General features: G+C 43.2%; 1 protein-coding gene across 1 annotated transcript in view; it reads right to left on the bottom strand.

Annotated features, from left to right (window-relative positions):
* The window catches only part of si:dkey-225n22.4 (collagen alpha-1(XXI) chain), a 44,207-nt gene that overhangs the window by 15,304 nt on the left and 7,638 nt on the right, over positions 1–21,265 (bottom strand). The window contains exons 6-18 of the mRNA XM_034289275.1: positions 18,989–19,214; positions 18,141–18,317; positions 17,763–17,840; positions 17,581–17,592; positions 17,406–17,489; positions 15,879–15,932; positions 15,336–15,371; positions 14,775–14,828; positions 14,624–14,677; positions 14,201–14,251; positions 14,041–14,094; positions 13,141–13,194; positions 3,551–3,604 (exon numbers count right to left, since the gene is read on the bottom strand). Of these exons, the coding sequence (XP_034145166.1) occupies positions 3,551–3,604; positions 13,141–13,194; positions 14,041–14,094; positions 14,201–14,251; positions 14,624–14,677; positions 14,775–14,828; positions 15,336–15,371; positions 15,879–15,932; positions 17,406–17,489; positions 17,581–17,592; positions 17,763–17,840; positions 18,141–18,317; positions 18,989–19,214 (988 nt within the window). The remainder of the gene's footprint in view (positions 1–3,550; positions 3,605–13,140; positions 13,195–14,040; positions 14,095–14,200; positions 14,252–14,623; positions 14,678–14,774; positions 14,829–15,335; positions 15,372–15,878; positions 15,933–17,405; positions 17,490–17,580; positions 17,593–17,762; positions 17,841–18,140; positions 18,318–18,988; positions 19,215–21,265) is intronic.

The following is a 21,265-nucleotide window of genomic DNA, read 5'->3' as shown; positions in this document are numbered from 1 at the left end:
GAGTCTGTCCAGCTTCCTCCCCCGCCATCGGATCCAACTCACCACCAGGTGGTGATCAGTTGACAGCTCCGCCCCTCTCTTCACCCGAGTGTCCAAGACATACGGCCGCAGGTCAGATGAGACGACAACAAAGTCGATCATCGACCTGCGGCCTAGGGTGTCCTGGTGCCACGTGCACTGATGGACACCCTTATGCTTGAACATGGTGTTCGTTATGGACAAACTGTGACTAGCACAGAAGTCCAATAATTGAACACCACTCGGGTTCAGATCCGGGGGGCCGTTCCTCCCAATCACGCCCCTCCAGGTGTCACTGTCGTTGCCCACGTGGGCGTTGAAGTCCCCCAGTAGAACAATAGAGTCCCCAGTCGGAGCACTTTCCAGCACCCCTCCCAGAGACTCCAAGAAGGTCGGGTACTCTGCACTGCCGTTCGGCCCGTAGGCACAAACAACAGTGAGAGACCTATCCCCGACCCGTAGGCGCAGGGAAACGACCCTCTCGTTCACCGGGGTAAACTCCAACACATGGCGGCAGAGCTGGGGAGCTATAAGCAAACCCACACCAGCCCGCCGCCTCTCACCATGGGCAACTCCAGAGTGGTGAAGAGTCCATCCTCTCTCAAGGAGTGTGGTTCCAGGGCCCAAACCATGCGTAGAGGTGATCCCGATTACCTCTAATCGGAACCTCTCAACCTCACGCACCAACTCAGGCTCCTTCCCCGCCAGCGAGGTGACATTCCACGTCCCTAGAGCCAGTTTCCGTGTCCAGAGATCGGGTTGTCTAGGCCCCTGCCTTCGACTGCCGCCCGATCTTCTTCGCACCGGCCCCTTATGGTCCCTCCTGTGGGTGGTGAGCCCACGGGAGGGCGGCCCCACGTCGCCCGTTCGGGCTGAGCCCGGCCGGGCCCCATGGGGGAAGGCCCGGCCACCAGGCGCTCGCATACGAGCCCCAACCCCGGGCCTGGCTCCAGGGTGGGGCCCCGGCTGCGCCATACCGGCGACGTCACGGTACTCAAAATGTTTTTCTTCATTAAGGGGGTTTTGAACCGCTCTTAGTCTGACCCGTCGCCTAAGACCTGTTTGCCTTGGGAGACCCTACCAGGGGCATATAGCCCCAGACAACATAGCTCCTAGGGTCACTCGGGTACTCAAACCCCTCCACCACGTTAAGGTGGCAGTTCTTGGAGGGGTAAGCTGTGCAAAGTTGAAAAAACTTTTTTTTTTTACTTTAAGCTGTGCAAAGTTGAAAAAAAAAAAAACAGATCCAAAATTGTTCACTGCTGCAGTTGCTGACACAGGTCCTTCATGGTTAAACTCTGGGGTTAAAAGACAAACAGCACATAGATACAATCAATATGTATTTATTACCAAGCCTGGAGGGAAGAAACATTTCTGTTTTTTATTTTTACCCGCTAATAATTTGCCCTCACCTCCAGAACTGTTTAGGCCCCTCGAGGACCAACACTGAATAGCAATGTTCTACAGAGTCCTTTCACTTTGAAAACGTGGTATGTTGTGCAGATGGGAAAGAACATTATTTTGGAATGTGATTCCTTTTTAGATTAGATTTTAAGGCACAGAGAAGTCTGAGCAAGAGTTGTGTAGACGTTCATACAGAACAAACCCATTGGAGCCACTTGACCCACATGAGGTCGGTCTGTATTTTCAATCCGCCCCAACCCTCGTCAAGACTTATCAAGCAAAAGGGAAGCCTGACAGATTTTGTGTCCTAATTTGAGTCGGTTTCATGCAACAGACAATAAACCCAGCGGCAGAAGAACATTTTAATTGTTATGTGGCTCCTAATGAATAGCTTTTTTTTAAGGGTTGATAAATCTTTCTATAAATCCCATCTGCAATTTTTAATAAGAACTGCAAACTTTAAAAAAAAAAAACTTAAAAAGACTACAACCTTGCATTTCCTTCAACAACAAGATGATCGAATAAAGATATCGCACCGGTACATTTCACTGTTGTTATGGCAACTCCTCTCCAGAGGTACTGTTGCAGTTGAAGAACTTCATCTAAGCGGTGTGGTGGGCGCTGGGCGGTGCTGTATCCCAGGCACAGAGGTTAGTAAACATTGTGGCCAAGCACTTAGTGTGGCACCAATACGAGGTTGCGTGCCTGTTTCCTAATGCATTTTTTCTTTACGCATCTTTATAAGAAGCCACTTGTAAAGAAGTTGCTGATTATAGTTGGGGGTTTTTTTTCTGCTGAGTTGACAGGGTTTGTTTGCAGGCACTATATTTGTCTCCACATTCAGTTTATGGGCCTAAAGCCACTGTAGCTTCGATCTGTGTATTGACAAGAGCCTTCGGGCACATCTATACTATGTATTACAAAGGAAAATTACAAATTCAGAAAATGACTATAAGAGATGAATTATATGTTGTTGAAATATAGTATTAACGTAAACCAAACTTTGAAACATTGTTTTTCTGCACATATTAACAAAAGTGTCCAGCAGATGTGTTTAATAACGAAAAGACTTGTCACAGCCCCTCCCGGAGCAGCGTCTCCTACACCGCCTCCCCTGCGCCAGTCCACGTCACCTGCCTTTTAGTCGCCATCATTCCCAATCCCTCTCAACAAGGCGCTCTTGAATGTAGCGGACTGTCTCGTTCTACCACACTCACCTGATTCCCATTCCCCATTAGTGGGTGTATGTATGTTCCCTAAGCTCCCCAGTTCATTGTCTAGTATCGTCTCAATGTCTGGTAGCTGGTAGAGTGTCCATTCGTTTCTAGCCGTGTCTAGCGCTGTGCACCTGTTCTACTAGTATATCTATTTGGGCCTTTTGGCCTACCGAATTGTTGGCAACTACGGTGCCTAAGCGCCTAAGGCCCGGACCAACCCGGACCAACCTGCTGCGGCCTCGAAAGCGGTCTGCACGGCCCCTTCTCAACTCGCCCTTGGCCCCCATCCTTCTCCAAGACCCAGGCTACCCATTTGCCTCCACACCGTCCAGGGGACTGTGCAATCGACCTTCTAGACAACGCTGTTCTGCCTCGGGGACATGTGTACCCTCTCGCTGTGGCTATGGAGGAGTACGTACAGGAGTCGCTCAAACAGGGGATCGTCCATCTCCCCGGCCGGGTCCAGTTTTCAGGGAGGCGGGTGAGTGGAAAACCGCTTTCAGCACTACATCCAGGCATTACTAATACCTGGTTATGCCATATGGGCTCACCAACGCTCCCTCAGTCTTCCAGTCGTTTGTCGATGGAATATTCAGGGACGCGCTTGGTCGCGGTGTGGTGGTGTACATTGACGACATCCTGGTGTACCAGTACCACACGTGACCAACATGTCTGTTTAGTTTGAGGGGTGTTGGGAAGACTGTTGGAGCACAAGCTGTACGCCAAGGCTGAAAAGAGTGAATTCTTCCGATCCACTGTCTCCTTCCTGGGGTACCAGGTCTCCGCATGCTTCATGTTTTACTATCCCCACTCAGTCTGTAAAATGTGACTATGCGAGCACGCACACACACACACTCTCACATACACACACACACACACGCACAACTATAGCTAGCAAAGTGCTGACTCACCGGTACCCCCTGTTGTCCATCAGGACCAGACACTCCAATATCTCCCTTGTCTCCCTGTGAAAGAAAGGAAGAGAAAGATGGAAGGAAGGATTGATAGGAAAACTATGACAGAGCACCTTCATTGTTCAGCAAATGATGATATAGCATACAATGATATAGCACACGCACGACTATCAGTCAGAATCCTTATACGGTAACGGCACGTAAAAACAATGACAGCTCAAAGGGACTAAGAGTTAGTGATTCGGTTTGACTACAGAAGAGGGGGGGGGGGTGGAGTTCATCATTAGAAAAATATTTGTTTTCCTTCTTCCTTGTTCTTCCCTTTTTCTGAGCAAGAGGTCACTCTGGCTTTAGATCGTAGGCGGGAAGGCCAATCCTCCAGTGGTAAATTACAAATATCAGGGTTCACGGTAGGGACCTTCTACTTCTGTTCAGCCTCAAAACACTTCCACTATGCAAAGGCTGTTCCTTGACAGCCAATCTGTGCCCTAACCACATCCAATATTTTTTCCATCTTTATTATTCTCCCAAAAAAAGTCATAAGAGCAACACTCAAGAGATCTAGCGGTACTGTACCTATATATTCCTTAAGAAGATGGATAGCCAGGTAGCTGGTTATGTAAATAGCACTGAGTACATTGTTACAGTAGTATTGTAGGCATGTACAATGTTTATGGGTGAATTTAGGCAAGAATGCATAAGTAATGGTTTTATACTGAATAATTTATCAAATTCATATCATATCAATCATACCACATCATGCAATACTAAAGTATGAACATTATCAGTAACAGGGTACAGAAAGGCAATTTTTCCAAGCTCCATTGTTTCCATCCAACAATGTATCTTCTAAAAACTAAGATTACAAATGCTGAAGGAGATGTAGTCAACTGGATACCATACCCTGGATACTATAGCACTATCTGGATACCATACCCTGGATAATATAGCAGTATCTGGATACCTTACCCTGGATCCTATAGCAGTATCTGGATACCTTACCCTGGATACTATAGCCGTATCTGGATACCTTACCCTGGATACTATAGCCGTATCTGGATACCTTACCCTGGATACTATAGCAGTATCTGGATACCTTACCCTGGATACTATAGCAGTATCTGGATACCTTACCCTGGATACTATAGCCGTATCTGGATACCTTACCCTGGATACTATAGCCGTATCTGGATACCTTACCCTGGATACTATAGCAGTATCTGGATACCTTACCCTGGATACTATAGCCGTATCTGGATACCTTACCCTGGATACTATAGCCGTATCTGGATACCTTACCCTGGATACTATAGCCGTATCTGGATACCTTACCCTGGATACTATAGCCGTATCTGGATACCTTACCCAACCTTACCCATGAAGATAGAGGCCAACAGTTGAACAAGTATTTTAACAATACTGGTAGGGTGGTGAGGGAAGTGGTCAATTATCTTTCAATTTGGTTTTATTTTCTTACGAAGTGCCCTGCATGCATCACACATAAAAAGTTACAAGCCACCAGACCCTGTAATTTCTACAAGCAGACGCCCCAAAGTTCCAATAAACCGGGTAAAGGCATAAATCTTTGAACGCTGTAAGTGTTAGAAAATAGACAATTGTAGAGGTTCTGGTTTAAATGACAAGGAGGACCCCATGCAGATTTCGCCAGTGACCAGACCTGCGAAGAGTGACATGAGTACGGGCAAGTGTGTAGGTTCTTGTGAACTGGGTAAATAATTCCTTTTTTACTGACATTGGGCTGTAAAGTTACAGTTGAAGAGGCAGGAGAATGGAGGACGTTAAATCAGAATAACTAAGACGTAACAAAACTAAAGCAAGACTGGAACTGAACAATGTTACAAAAAGGAACAGAATCTAAAATAATCACGAACAACACACACTAGGGAAGGAAGAACTTTAACAGGGACAGTGACAGTGGTGAACACAGGTGAGGGCCGTTACAAAAAAGAGGTGTCCCTGCTCCAGATGAGGGAGAGACAACTTTGGATCTTTCTGGCACGGCAGGCCAGCCATGCCATGACATGACTTTCGTTCAAAGACAATGCAGTTGATCTAAAAAAAAGACCAAACTGCATTCTCTGTCTGAAAATTACTGTATATTTACCACAATGGGCACCTGTGTTAAGTTTCCATTGTTTTGTTCATTCCCTCAGCACCCTACGAGTATTGTTAAAGTACTTGTTCAACTGTTAGCCAGTATGCTTATGGTATGGTCATGTTCAACTTTTAGCCTGTATCCTTTTGTTACGGTCATGTTCAACTTTTAGCCTGTATCCTTATGGTACGGTCATGTTCAACTGTTGGCCTGTATTCTTATGGTACGGTCATGTTCAACTGTTGGCCTGTATCCTTATGGTATGGTCATGTTCAACTTTTAGCCTGTATCGTTATGGTACGGTCATGTTCAACTTTTAGCCTGTATCCTTACCCCTTAAAGAAAACATTTTAACTAACAATGTCACTTGAAAAAATACTTTATGACGCAAATGCCAAACATGTAGTCTGTCTTAAACCTAACATATGCAGAGGGCATACAAATATGACCAAAACAGAAACGTTTCAAATTGGTAGCAAAATATACTGCAGCCACTGGAAATTGTAATACTTCTTATATAGGAAAATAACAAGTAGGCCGAAATATTGTGCTGCAATGCAGATGATATACTATACACACTCTTTAATGGAAGCTGTATTATTTCCTTGAGGAGAAAGCTGCATAGACTTGTTCTGCATAGACTTGCTCTGCATCCATTCCAAAGTGATGATGGTAAGCATAATACATTTACTGATTAAAAGCACATAAGCAACAGTGAGAACCGTGGAAGTGATAACCTTGTCCACTGTCCCCATTCTCCTCCACATTCAAACATCATCACGCTTCAATAGCTGAGCTGGAAACTAGCAACCACAGAGAAGGCTTTGATTTACAGTGAAATCAGGATGCAATTTGGGTCCTATCTCCTAGTTGTTTTTGTTTTCACTGAGCTACCAGAACATGTTTTGTGAGCGTGTGTCTGTTTTTGTGTGTACATGCGAATGTGTGCATGCGTATGTGTGTGTACGTCAGCGCTTGATGGAGTGTATTATCCTGGCAGTGTCTAGAAGGTCTGTATAACGAAGTCTGTTGTTTGTTTTCCCTTATACACTGAAACCGCAGCACGTTCAATACTGACTATGATGGGAAGCCAGTGTCCCATTATTAGGCTTCTGCATGTCAGTGCCTTTTAATTATGAGGGCCCACACATTGATTTTGGCGGCTTAATGGGGCATTACAATCACATTAGAGTTTCATTACAAAACAAGGCATATAAAAAAGGCTCTCTGTATTCCTCCTACTGTAGCTTGCTACATAACAGGCTTTTTTGACTTGTTGGACCTGAAACTGGGGATTGTACAGGCCATTTGTCCTTGTCCAATATGGCCACCTCCTTCTGTTGCCTGAATGCATGGTAAGGATACCAGGTGGTGTCTCCACCCTCAACTGGCGAGCACAACCAAAAGAAGCGCTTTATATCCACTGCGGATGTGAAACGACAGTTCCAACCATACAGTGATGATTTTGACAGCTATTTAAGTCTTACTGAGTGTGAGTTTCTATCACTTCATGAAAACTCTGGAAAAAAGCCTTAATGTACATTGATTCTGCACATGACGGGAGGTAAGAGGTAGCCAACAAAAATGTAAAACATGACTAAAACTCTGACATTTTAGATTATCATTTTAGTCATTGCTTTTTTTCTATGAAATAATGAATATTTACGCTGCCTTTAACTTCCCTCGTGTGCACAATCATATAGCCTTGTCCAACAGAAGTAGAGCAGTCCAGAGTTATAGTAGACTGATAAAAACTAAAACAACTAAAATTACTAACAAGCTGACAAAATTGACAAGGGAACCAAACAAAGGAAAGACACATTTACTAGGAGTTCCACATTTTCTGTCCATGCAGCTACACACAAGAGGACATTTTCCTAATTGCCAGAGAAAAAAGGAAACTGGCTAGTTTCCAAGTCCTGGAATCATAAACTATTTTGTGTAAGCTGGTGGAAAATAACAATGGGAAATTAGTATTCCATTTAGAAAACTGTTTTGCATTTATGCCAATAATTTTTATTTACCACATTTCCTGGTTTAAAGTCTACATTTCCTACCTTCCACAAGTTGTTTTTAATTCATCTCTCTAAACAGGGCAAAGCAAATGTAAAAGGATCATGCTTATCCTTTGACTTAAAGCCAAATATAGCAGTTTTCTAAATTGACTTACATAATGAACTGCCAAAAAACAAGTTAGAGTATAGAACTTTTCAAACCACATAATATAAGAGGCTAGGATTGCAGAGTCTTTGCCCATTATCGGACAACATCAGAAAGCCTATCTTCTGAAAGAGTACCTAAAATCTAATTCTATAGCCACCCTTTCTAATGCTGTGGAAAACAAACACTCTTATTAAGGACCCAAGCTGATTCATCCAATGTGCACACAGACAGTCCTTACTTGAGTCTGTCTTAAATAACGTTGACGGTGAGCAGGCAAATTAGTGCAAATACATGCTCAATGACATCGACATAACAGCCTTTATAAGACATTGTTGAACTGAAAGAAGGAAGACTTATTTTATCCTTAACTAGTTTTTATGGGGTGGATTCCCCTGGTCCATACTAGTGAAAAGGGTTTTAGTATGTCTACAGTTTAGAGTTCATTGACATTAATTGGCATAGACAGACAGGGTTTTAGTATTATTTAAGAAACAACTGGGTAAATCAACAATCTTTACAGCAAATTTGAGTTTTATTTGTCTGAAAGTGTGTATAGTGTTGTATTTTACATTTGCTTTGAGCTTTGTGTGAGTGTGTGCATGTTCATATACCTCACGAACGAAACTGGCAGACCACATCCCAACAGCCAACCACATGTGTTCATCTAATGAGCCAGTTGGATGAAAGAAATTAGGGCAAAAGACTTGGCCTGAAATGTAGGTTTTACTAGCTTTGTGGTATTTAGCTTATTTTTATTATCCTGTAATCTAAACAGACATGGGTTATCTTTGTCAGGGATTTTAGGAATACTGTAATACTCTGCCAGAGATGGAGAGGGCAGAGGGAAGTATCTCCTTCTGCTTTGCCCAGATGAACAGTTAATGCATAGATTGGACTGTGGGAACAGTAACTGTTGCCCAGATAAAGGACTGTGGGTACAGTAACTGTTGCCCAGATAAAGGACTGTGGGTACAGTAACTGTTGCCCGGATAAAGGACTGTGGGTACAGTAACTGTTGCCCAGATAAAGGACTGTGGGTACAGTAACTGTTGCCCGGATAAAGGACTGTGGGTACAGTAACTGTTGCCCGGATAAAGGACTGTGGGTACAGTAACTGCTGCCCGGATAAAGGAGGGGTAGGTGGTTTATGACTCTTCTCCTGATAATACAGGCCTCCGGCGCTCATTAATCTAAGATCCGGGTCAAATTCACCTGTACGCCCACAGCTTTGGTCTTCTGGAATTCATTTGTAAAATATTATATTTAAACCATAGCGCTTTTTAGTTTTTCTTATTAATAAACAAGTCACCATTTCTATTTTCATTTAGGGCTTCCTGTCCAGGGGGCAGAGCCAGGCAGAAACCTGTTTCATCGCATGGTGATAATAAAACATTGGATTCCAATGGTGTATTTCTCAGATCTTTAGATGTTTGCGTCAATTAACATGATTTAACCAGTTAAGCCAAATGGGAACCAATTCTTAATAAAAACCTGGCCAAAAGCAGAAGGATTGCAATTCTTCCCTGGAATTCAAAGAATATGACCTGAGAGAGGGCTGTCACAAAACAACCAGTAAATCTGCCAGCACGGTCGACATGGAGGGGTTGTACAACTGTCTGCTGAAGCTCGCTTTAGAGGTGCCCTCTGTAAACGTTGGGTGTGTAGTAAAAACCTCCAATAAAAATATATTCCATTGAAGTCCTCTGAGGTATGTTTGAATCGCAGAAGTGGTTCAGGGAACTCCAAATCAGTGAAAACATAACCTTGCCTGAGACATGGAGAGGTTGTGTTTATTCCCAGAGGTGAGTGCCAGATTAGGGGGCTAACGTACTAATAAAGCGTAAAGACATTCAAAACCAAATGCATCACTTTGCCATTGATTTAGTTTGACTATCAGCTGATGACTAGCAGATGTGTGCTTTGCTAACACCGACACCCAACATGAATGGCCCATCATCTATTTGAGGTATGTAATTAAGCAGTAATAACAGCTTACCCAGCCAAATCCATTGGCATTTCTTCCTCCAGTGATAATCCCAATATAAGCAGACACAATGCATGCCTTTCCAACGTGATGCCCTATAGCTAACTCAGCCGGCCTGGTATACTTAGACTGCACCGAACTAAACAAGAAAGTCCCTGTAACACATACAGTAAACATCTTCAATGTATGCTACCAGAACAAATGTCCAATTGAAAGATGTTTGATTGAGTGAAAATATTTCAGCTCGTGGCACATGATTTATGTCCGTCTCAATAGATGAAAAACAACTTTGAGTACAACCCAGACATCCTGAGGCGTGTAAGACCCAGAAAGCATGTTTTTTATGCCATATTTTCTTTTTCATTGATTCCTGTGGTAAATGACTTCACTTCCCTTGTGTCGGTATTACTGTGGCACAATTTCAATATCGGGTATAATTTCAGTCCAAATGCAATCTAATTCCAGAAAACCGACATTTAGCTAATAGTCAAATGAAAACGAATTCTTTGATATATGTTGTATAATGGTGGTACATCGTCTAGATTTATATGTTTTATGTCATTTTGTTCACGTGAATATAGACACATCTGTATTTACACATTCATGTCTCTCTGTCAACGAGCTACAGAAGGTCTCTGGGTGGACGCCAGGCAAATTGTGATGCTATGACCTCACAGACATTCACACACTGAGTGTACAGAGCAGCAGGACATGTTGCCAGCAGGGGTTTGTGAGTACAGGTACAGGCCTATGGCTTGATACGGGCCACTGGGCCCTGAGTGTGAACGTGGCTCTCTGCCAGTAGGGTAAAAACATCCCCTGTGATGGGACCCAGGACCCAGACCTCTGGACACCCGCCTGAACTATCAAAACAGGTGACTGCATGTCTCATTCAAAGTAACTGGAAACACGCGTTTGCAAGCACGCATGAATGCATACGTTCACATACTCTTGCATAAACACAAACACACCCACGTACACTATTCTACAGACCCGGCCCAATGCACTAACACCCTGGCACCTTTCTTTATTAGCTATTTACTTAAAACATAAAAGAAAATATATATTTTTTTATTATTGGTCACCACACCTTGTTGTTCCATTTATAATGACAGAACTAGGTGCGTCATTTGTACATTTAAGTATAACATTTTTATACAATTAAAATAAACATGAATGACATGGAAACATTTTTAGACATCGAGAGTCAGTACTTGGTCGAAAGCAATTGGCCAAAATAACTAAAGAAAAAAAAATCTTTGCCGCCATCAGTGAGGTTTCCACCAACAGATTTGTTTTGCTCTCACCAAAAGTTACTGTGCCCGAGCAACACAGAAACACGAAAAGGCAACACAACTTGTCTCCCCACTGCTTTGAAGCAGCCCTTAGCAGCGGAGTCTAACTGTGCTAAAGTTATTACAAGAGTAAAAGGTGTGTTGGAGACCAAGTTTCAACTGAAAAAACAAGGAAAAGGGTGTAGATATATAGGCAATCTCTTTCCATCTACTGTAACCCTGCTGAACTCTGTGACCCATCACTAAATGTACCCCCCCCCAGCCTCTCAGAGACCTTGCTGCACTACTCCCTTTGTACTACTGGACACTGACACTGCCGGTGCAAAGTCTGATAATGTTGTTACAGGTACGTGTTAACTTGGGGGAACCTCACTGCTGCTATCCCTTATACAATGGTTCATATTTTAATCTACTTTCAGTTGTGGGTCCTTGGCGGAGACTTTAATGGCTCAAAATAACAAAGGCCTTGGACCCGGAGAACCTCTGGAGAGGAGGCGTGGCTAAGTAGGGGAATCGATAGATTATACTTTACAGGGTTTCCTAAATTAAACCATGTTGAACTAGAAAGGATTGGTGGGTGTGGCATAATTTAGAACCCCAAAAGGTAATTCCAGACACCTGTACTTATAAAAATGTATGAAATCAATAATATAGGGCAATTAAACAGCTTTAAAATGTTGTTTTAAAATGTTTCATCACAAACACTGCCATGTCATGTGATGTCAAACCTAATGTTACTTCTCGGAGCTCTCAAAAAGCATTCAGGTGTATTCTCCCACTCGGAGGTCGGAACTTCCTCAGTTGCTCATGAACGCACCTTCCAAAACAGCGATGTTTGATTCAGTTAAGCACTAAAGTCCGCTATCTATCGGGAACTAGCTAGCTTGCATACCTGCTTGTAGTCTATTCTTGTGGTTGTTCTTAGTTGCAAATGACAAACAAACTTAGGAACAAACTGCTGACCCCAATATTTTGACAGTAGCAGGGGCACGAAGGCCTTGGTGGCAGTAGGGTATACCATGATTTTCGGGACATCACCTCCAGAGTGAAGGGCAACAACGGCCATGGCTGTCGTGAAATTCCTATGCTGGCACTGGGTAACCACGTGGCTCTGTGTTAGTGGAATTTGTACCCGCAGCATGTGGTTCACGTGTGGTACAAACTTAGAGTGTTAACGTGACCTGTTGTTATGGTGAAAGCACTGCTCAACCTGCACACAGACTGATGGGCCTGTTAGAATTACAGTTCAAGTGTTTCCTGAGATGAAAATTGCGTTACAATAACAAGATAACTGCCAAATGGCTTTGTGGCTGGAATTCAACTGGTGTACCATTCAAGAAGGTTTGAAAGGGAATCCACAAATCTAGCCTTCGTGCTTTCTTGTTTGCAAATTCCCAGTGCTATATTTAAACAACTTGACAACTTGACAGAAGTGGTCAGCTCGGTATCCTTTACTTAACTGGATCAAAAGTTCCCTCAAGTGAGGGCTGATGGGATTGATATTCAAAGTAGCAACATGCCGAGATATCCAAAAACCCCTGACGACTTTGAATATGATTCACTTGGCAAAGGGTGCATAGCATTTTACTATCCTATGTTATCGTGGTCTACCTCAAATGTTCATGCTGTACATTACAGAACCATCAAAAGAAAAGTAATGTCAATGTAAAGGCTTATGAAAGCAAAATGTTGTAGCATGTAATTACTAAATAACTACACTGATTCATATATTTACATTTAAGTCATTTAGCAGAAACTCTTCTCCACAGCAATTCAAGATGTTCATTCATTTTCACATGGGGCCCTTTGGAGAATTAAATCCACAACACTGGCATTGTAAGCTTCACGCTTGACCAACTCTACTAGCTCTAATAATTAGATACAACTGATTCACTGCCAATGCCTCTAGATCGATTTAGACAACCAAGCTTAAATGGGGAGACAGAAAATGGGCTTAACTGATTTTTTAAAAAACTATTTCTTTAAAATCAGCTCAATATTGCAGTTGGAAGTAGGGGTGAGGATTTACCTTTGGTCCCATCGGTCCCATCCCCCCATCTCTGCCCGTAAGCCCTGGTTCCCCCTGCATGACAGAAAAAGATCTCTTTAGAACAAAATGGAGCAGAACAGGTCAATATCAAATTCCCCCTATACATATGCCAAATCCAACACAGTTACAGAAATAAGGCCGTCAACTCCCAGTGCAAATTGTCTGTCTGACGTACAGACACAGAGAGGAATTGGAAAGAGAGGACTCTGTCGTAGCCAGAACTTTCTCCCACATCTGAGAGTAGAACAACAGACTGGTGGTGTCTCCACTGTAAGGCTATGAAGTTGCCCTCTTTAACTCAATTGGTAGATCCAGCAGGCCCTGAGAGATGGGCTGCTTCCTGAAGCAACCCCTTCCTTAAAATGTATGATTGGACGTCCTTCTTTTAAAAGCATCTGCTGTGAAAGGCTCCGATGCGGATTCATATACTTTTTGTACGTTAGTCTGTTAGCCGCGATCCAGATCAGCAGAGATTAGATCAAGATGAGCAGTGAGACGACATAAGAAGTACCAAGACTCGGATGATTGATTGCACCAGTCCTTTAACTCGTTAGTTCTGTCCTGCGTCTCATCTTTTGAGATAAGACGTACAATGGAAATCTTAAAATGTCTCCAACAGGCATTAAGCTGCAGGTTTGCAATTTCCTTGAAGGACTGAAATTAAATATAAAATTAGAATCATGGCAGTCCTCAAGGACGGAGAGACTGACTGACATGTTTCACTTACTGTCAACATATTTTATCCATTGCTCCATAGACACATTGCTCCATTTTAACATAAAAAGCCTGTCTCTAAAGCCAGCTGCTAAAGTTAATGACAGAAAACCTTATGGGTCAGATGACAACCATCGATAAATAAAACTCAAAACCAGATCGTACCATTGGTCCAGTCTCTCCTTGAGGTCCGGCTTCTCCTTTCTCACCTGAACGTCCCTATAAAGACGGATTGGAAGGCATGTTTTTACCCAGCGGCTGTTGCTGTACTGTACATCAATTGTTCGATAAAGGTCAAAAGACCCAGACAAATCTTTTCTCTTACCATTTTCCCTGGCATTCCAATAGTGCCAACGTTCAGTCGTGAGGCAGGACCCTTGAATAAAATATTTCATTTATATTTCAACATGACACAGTGAGGCGCTGGTGAAAAGTCAAACTATTCAAGACCTGCCGCCATATTTAAGAGTGCTGACTCATTGCTTTTTTTTCCTTTTTTCATTTCCAAAGGATTTGATCTGCAACATGTGAACATAAACCTTTCCATTTCCTCCCCATCTGGCCTCAGAGGGTCTCTCCTACGACACTGCCGGCCTGTGTTGTCTCCAGTCAAACTGACCATCTGTTTAAATTCTCTTCAAAACACTAGTCTAGAACGGCCAGAAGCAACCGTTGTGGTGCCTCAGCGTGGGCCGCTTGGCTCCTCTCATCCCCCACCCATGGGTTTGAGTCAGGTTGGGAGTCTCACCTTCGGGCCCGGTGGGCCCGGTTTCCCTGGCAGTCCTGGATCTCCTCTCTCGCCCTGCATTGACAGAGTTGGAACATGTGAGTGGGCTACGCAAAGCTCAGAGCCAAAATATATTTATCCGAACATATTCACACAGAAGAGTGGAGCTCACTTTAGAGCCTGTCAGCCCTGGTGCACCGCTGGGTCCTCCTGGGCCCACCTCACCCTGTGTGGGATAGGGAAGAAGAGGAAACAAACAGTTGTATTGTATATTCTCTATGCTTTAATATGCTGGTCATGCTTTTGAACATGTATCTATTAATGGCAACCCGGTGGTCTTTGCCAAAGGGCTGGAAATAGCATAGGTCCAATTAAAGTGAATGGATATATTAACGGTTAGCATAGAAACCATGAGTGTTTGCATTAACGGTCAGCCAGATGATGTAGACACACTAAGCAAACAGTGGGTGGATTTACAAATCAACTAACTTCTCCACTGTTTTGGTCCCGTAGCTAGCTGCGTTGTTGCGGTGTGAAGCACAAACCAGCTGCTCTCAGTGACTCTGTTAGAGTGAGGTGACGCATCGTACTCATCTCAAGAAACGTGTTGCTTGGTGTGGAACCGTTTCTTAAAACTTTCTGAATCTACCTTTAATAACTGTGGAGTTCATAATACGTTGAGTGTTTGCAGTGTTACAGAAAGCCAAGTTTTTAGACTGACCAGATCACTCACCTTCTCACCTGGTAACCCAGGTTCTCCAGACCCGCCCTGGTTTCCATGGTCAAAAACAAGTATGACAGTGGTTATCCAGTTGTGATTTTTTTTCAAATGCCCCCCAAAATGAAAGGGACTATGTAAGTAACTACTACAACATGAAAGTTGACAGTCTGCACAATAACCTCACACTCGTTGTCTATAAAATAAAGTGCTGGAATAGAGATTAAAACAATAACAGAAATGTAACAGTCCGAACACCTTTGAACTTCCCTGTGCTGTATGTGTAGTCAAGGAGATTTGATGATCACTTCCATTACATGACATATGTCAAACACAGTTGGGTTCCATTCCAGTTCCAGTCAACGTACAAAGTAAACCAAATTCGAAATATTCCTAATTGAAAAGCCTGACTTTGGAATTACTTGAACTGGAATTCTAATGGAATTAACCCCAACCCTGATGATCTTCAAAACTTCTCCCAACACATTTAGGAGGTGGGTGAGAGGAGTGGTGTCTAATGTTGTTATCACATAATATAAGACGTTAATCTGTACTCACAGGCTTACCATCAGGGCCTGGTGGGCCTGTTCTTCCTGTCTCACCCCGGAGACCCTGTACAACGAGTCACCAAGGCCATTAAAACTCAATGGGTCCCCAAGACCAGTGTGTCCCAATTGTTTTGTCCCTATAGCACTCTTACACCTGATTAAAATGTTGCCCGGGAACACTTAAACACTTGACTGACGAAATCAACATCGTCATCAGGGCTTTCATTTGAATCGGGCGGATGAGTGCTAGGGCAAGAAGAAAAACGTGCACCCCTTTGGGTCCCCAGGACCAGGATGGGTCCAGTGTTTTGACCAGTGTTTTGGTATATGTGTGTGTTGGTGGCAGAGAGTGTGTGTTTTGGTATTTGTGTTTGTAGCAGAGAACATATGTTTTAGTATATGTGCGTGTGGCAGAGAGTGTGTGTTTTGGTACGTGTGCCTGGCTGAGAGTGTGTGTTTTGATATGTGTGTGTGTGGCAAAGAGTGTGTGTTTTGGTACATGTGTGCCTGGCAGAGAGTGTTTGTTTTGGTATGTGTGGCAGAGAATGTTTATTTTGGTATGTGTGTTTGTTGCAGAGAGTGTGTGTTTTGGTATATATGTCTGTGTGGCAGAGAGTGTTTGTTTTGGTATGTGTAGCAGAGTTTGTGTTTTGGTATATATGTGTGTGTGGCAGACAGTGTGTGTTTTGGTATGTGTGTGTGTGTGGCAGAGAGTGTATGTTTTGGTATGTGTGTGTGTGGCAGAGTGTGTGTTTTGGTATGTGTGTGTGTGGCAGAGTTTGTGTTTTGGTGTATATATGTGTGTGTGGCAGACAGTGTGTGTTTTGGTATGTGTGGCAGAGAGTGTGTTTTGGTATGTGTGGCAGAGAGTGTTTGTTTTGGTATATGTGTGTGGCAGAGAGTTTGTGTATGTGTGTGGCAGAGAGTGTGTGTTTTGGTATGTGTGGCAGAGAGTGTGTGTTTTGGTATGTGTGGCAGAGAGTGTGTGTTTTGGTATATGTGTGTGGCAGAGAGTGTGTGTTTTGGTACATGTATGTGTGTGGCAGAGACTGTGTGTTTTGGTATGTGTGTGTGTATGCCAGAGAGTGTGTGTTTTTGTATATGTGTGTGGTAGAGAGTGTGTGATTTGATATATGTGTGTGGCAGAGAGTGTGTTTTGGTATGTGTGTTTGTGTGGAAGAGAGTGTGTTTTGATATGTGCGTGTGTGTGGCAGAGAGTGTGTGTTTTGGTATGTATATGTGTGTGGCAGAGAGTGTGTGTTTTGGTATATGTGTGTGGCAGAGAGTGTGTGTTTTGGTACATGTATGTGTGTGGCAGAGACTGTGTGTTTTGGTATGTGTGTGTGTATGCCAGAGAGTGTTTGTTTTGGTATATGTGAGTGTGGCAGAGAGTGTGTATTTTGGTACATGTGTCTGGCAGAGAGTGTGTGTTTTGGTATGCGTGTGTGTGGCAGAGTGTGTGTGTTTTGGTATGTGTGTGTGTGTGTGTGTGTGTGTGGCATTGAGAGACAACAGGGTGGGCGATGCGGTTCCATACCATTGGTCCAGGAGGTCCAGGAGGTCCAGGAGGTCCACAATCACACTCCGAATCTTCCACTGCTGGCTCACGGTGCAGCGGACACTGGGACAGATACACAGTGCAGTCACGCTCACTAATGCAGAAAATAAATGATTAAAGAGAGCAGAAAACAAATACGGGACTTTTCACTCACCCTCTCATCATCCTGTGAAGAAAAAAGAGAAAACATTTGTATATTTCACTATACCATATCACCAGCTTGTGTAAAATATGTATTGTTCTATGTTGAGATGCTATCACATTACCTTTATATATTATTACACCAATGTTTGTGAAAAACAATAGATTTTACCCACAGTGGATGGTTAGTCTCACCACAGAGTAGATTTCACAAGCCGTCTCTCTCTCGCTCTGATGAGGGTCACAGTAAAGACGCAGTTTCTGAATCTCCACCTTAAATAGGAGATGGAAAAAAAAAAAGTCAAACACATTAGGCGGCACTGAAATCATGAGACTACACTCAACAATGCATCCCATTGTTTACCCACATGCAACAGTGCTACTTCCCTGTAGTCCAGCATAGAAAACCACATCTGCTCAATGCTTTCATCAAATTCTTTGTGAGATGTACACGCCCCACGTAAGGCTCCAGTAAATACACAGTGTCAACCTAAGTAATTATAGCATCGCAGTAAGGCTATAGTCTTACCATTGCCGATCTGCCATTGAACAAACCGTGTCCCTTCTACTCACAGGAATTGTGGTCTCCGCCCCAAACGTCTTGGCAACCTGCGTCTTGCCGTTGATGTAGATCGGGTTCACCGGCTCCACCAGTGCCACTTCCTGAATCTGCCGGTCGTCCAGGAAACCAGTGACTTGCCGGGGCCTCACGAGCAGCTTCAGCTGGTGCCAGCCTTCATCAAAGAGGCTCTGTAATGGACAGTGGCCCACGAGGGTCAATCAGAAATGTAGGGACATGGAGTGAATGTGAAGTCTAAAACATTCTAAGTTAGGATTTAGGACTTTATTAGAATAGCTGTTTCATGCACATGCCCTTTTCTGATCCTTACTTACACATTTTTCACTAGTGACCATGAAAAGGAAAATATCAGTGTCTGTGATGCCAGTGTAAATTCGAAAACATTTTTTTTTTAAAGTAGGTGGCCAATTCTGCCAATCAAAGTGGGTTGCAGTGCCATGGCGGTACATACCCTCCTGCTTTTATCGTGGCACAATCCTTTCTTTCACCAAATAGCCACCCAAAAGGAAAATAAATAAGCTTCTGCGGCCACGTGTATTAACATTAACAGAATCCAACCAATGTATGGATACACCAGAATGCAAATGCAGGTGTGGGTACGAGCACATGGGTCAGACGGCAATACAATCCATGGTATTCGAAATAGGGTTGTTAGGATCAAGTATGCCGGCCACCCTCTAGAGCCTGATGAGGGGAAAAGAATCTGGCCAAATTACAGTATGACATATGGAAATCAGTACAGAACCTTAACTCAATTCACCAGATTGAGTTACAACAGTGATGTGGTGGACGCCGAAGTGCACCCTGTTTGTGTACAAAATATATATAAATGTACACCAACCCCAATGCCCTGAACATTTAAGGTGACCAGCTGCTCCTGATTGGTGGTGCTGGTGGACGTGAAGGTGACAGACTTGTCCGCGCCGTCCAGGGTCACTGCTGTCTGGGTGACACCATTTTTAGAACGGATCCTCAACAGGTCAAATTTGTCCCGTTTGGCCAAGCCTCTGAGACGGACCGTAGCCACGAACACATAGGACGGAGGCAGACCTTCTGGAAAGACGTCCCTGAGAAAACAGATTAGGTGTCAATGGAAATAAAGAATTTTGAAGACATTGCACTTGTTAGTTTGAATGTCTCTGTGGTGACTTCCAAGCTAGTTAAACGACTCCACACCTCCACCCTCTGATGGGTAGGTCAGTCAACTGTCTGTGCCCTTCCAGTTTGTCTCCCTAGCCTTCGCTTCCCACTCTGCTGTAATGAAAATAGATGATGGTGATGGAGTCTCCCGATGGTCTGGTTGAGGGCAAGTCTGGGAAACGGGTAGGCTCTTTGTTCTGTATTGCCCTCCACTTGGGTGATGCCTCAGCAGCTCTGGGCAGCAGAAATCACTGAACACACATGTTCAGAATAGTAGCCAGTTGTTTAAACTACAAACCCTCAACTTGGGAACAATCAAAGTAGCTAGTACACTCAAATGCATTAAATATAGAATAATATCTAGAATACGAGATTAGGTATGATGAGTAGACCCAGTGTTGTATTTATGTGACCCGACTAGGAAAAACCTGTTCCTCATTTTGAGTAATAAGCATAACTAAGTACATGAAGATAATTTGCATGTGGTGTGGTACATCACATAAAAATAATTGAAGGTTTATTTTAGGTGCTATGAATGCTTAATCCACTGTTTTCCATCCAGCTGCCAAGAAAGTATTTAAAGCATTCAACCATACCAATGTTGTTGGCTTTGTACAATCCACAAACATGTGTCAAAGAGGTTTGAAACATGTCTTCAATATGTTTGAAGGGCCACAGGCTAGAATAGAATTGGAAAGCTTTTTAACTCTCCCTGGGTTCTGTGGCCAAAGGTCGTCAGTGTGACTCACCTAACCACATGAATTGAAGGGAGATACTCAAGGAGGTACGTTTAAAATTTCTCAAGCTTGCAATAACACATTTTACATTTTAGCAATTTAACAGGCAGGTTAACCCTCATCCTACCGGCTGGGGTACCCACAGCCCCCAGAGGTGTACTTTTTGTCACACCTCACAGGTTTTTTATTCTATCATTCCAATTTATCATGACTTTGTCAAACAATTTGTTCCTAATGACTAAATATCATTGTTTTCACAAGTGCTTTTTAAAAATACTAATGTATTGGGGTCCTCGGGGACCCCAGTCAAAAACACCCAATTCCACCTATGCAGTTTTAATAAATAGAAATGTTTGAGTTAATGTTTCCCATAGGTCATAATTTTAAGTATCACAAACTATCAGTGAGGGGGCACTCTGTCAGTCATTTTGAAGGAGACAGACACAGATGCAGCATACACAGATTTCCTACCATCAAGCAAGCGGTACAGGTCTCTTTGTTCCCACACCAGCAGGCTCAGGAACAGTTTCTTTCCAGCTACTGTAATGCTGCTGAACTCTGTGACCCAGCATTAACAATAACCACCCGCCCAACGCTTAGTACTGCCTCTCAGGGACTTGCACTACTCTCTTTGTACTAATGTACATGTCTGCCCCGGGAACCTCATTGCTGCTATCCCTGTATTTCAGGTGCACATGCTAGCTTGCACCTTCAGTTTGCCTTCAGTGCACATTTAGAATTGCCATTTGTATTTGACTTCATTGCACATTTATATATCCCACTTTGGTCTTAACTGTTCCACTTGTAGATTTTTTGCACTTCTGGTTAGACGCTAACTGCATTTCGTTGTACTGTATTTGTACATGTTCACAGAAAATAAAGTTGAATCTAATCTCAATTATTTTATATATTGTGGAGATGTTGGAGTCTGTTTGATTGAGTGTGTGGACAGGTGTCTTTTATACAGGTAACGAGTTCAAACAGGTGCAGTTAATACAGGTAATGAGTGGAGAACAGGAGGGCTTCTTAAAGAACAACTAACAGGTCTGTGAGAGCCGGAATTCTTACTGGTTGGTAGGTGATCAAATACTTATGTCATGCAATAAAATGCAAATGTATTATTTAAAAATCATACAATGTTATTTTATGGATTTTTGAATTGTAGTTGAAGTGTACCTATGATAAAAATTACAGACCTCTACATGTTTTGTAAGTACCAAAACCTGCAAAATCGGCAGTTT

This window comes from Esox lucius, chromosome 21 (genome assembly GCF_011004845.1).
Source record: "Esox lucius isolate fEsoLuc1 chromosome 21, fEsoLuc1.pri, whole genome shotgun sequence".
Lineage (NCBI taxonomy): Eukaryota > Metazoa > Chordata > Actinopteri > Esociformes > Esocidae > Esox > Esox lucius.
This window is presented reverse-complemented; position numbering and strand designations above follow the sequence as displayed.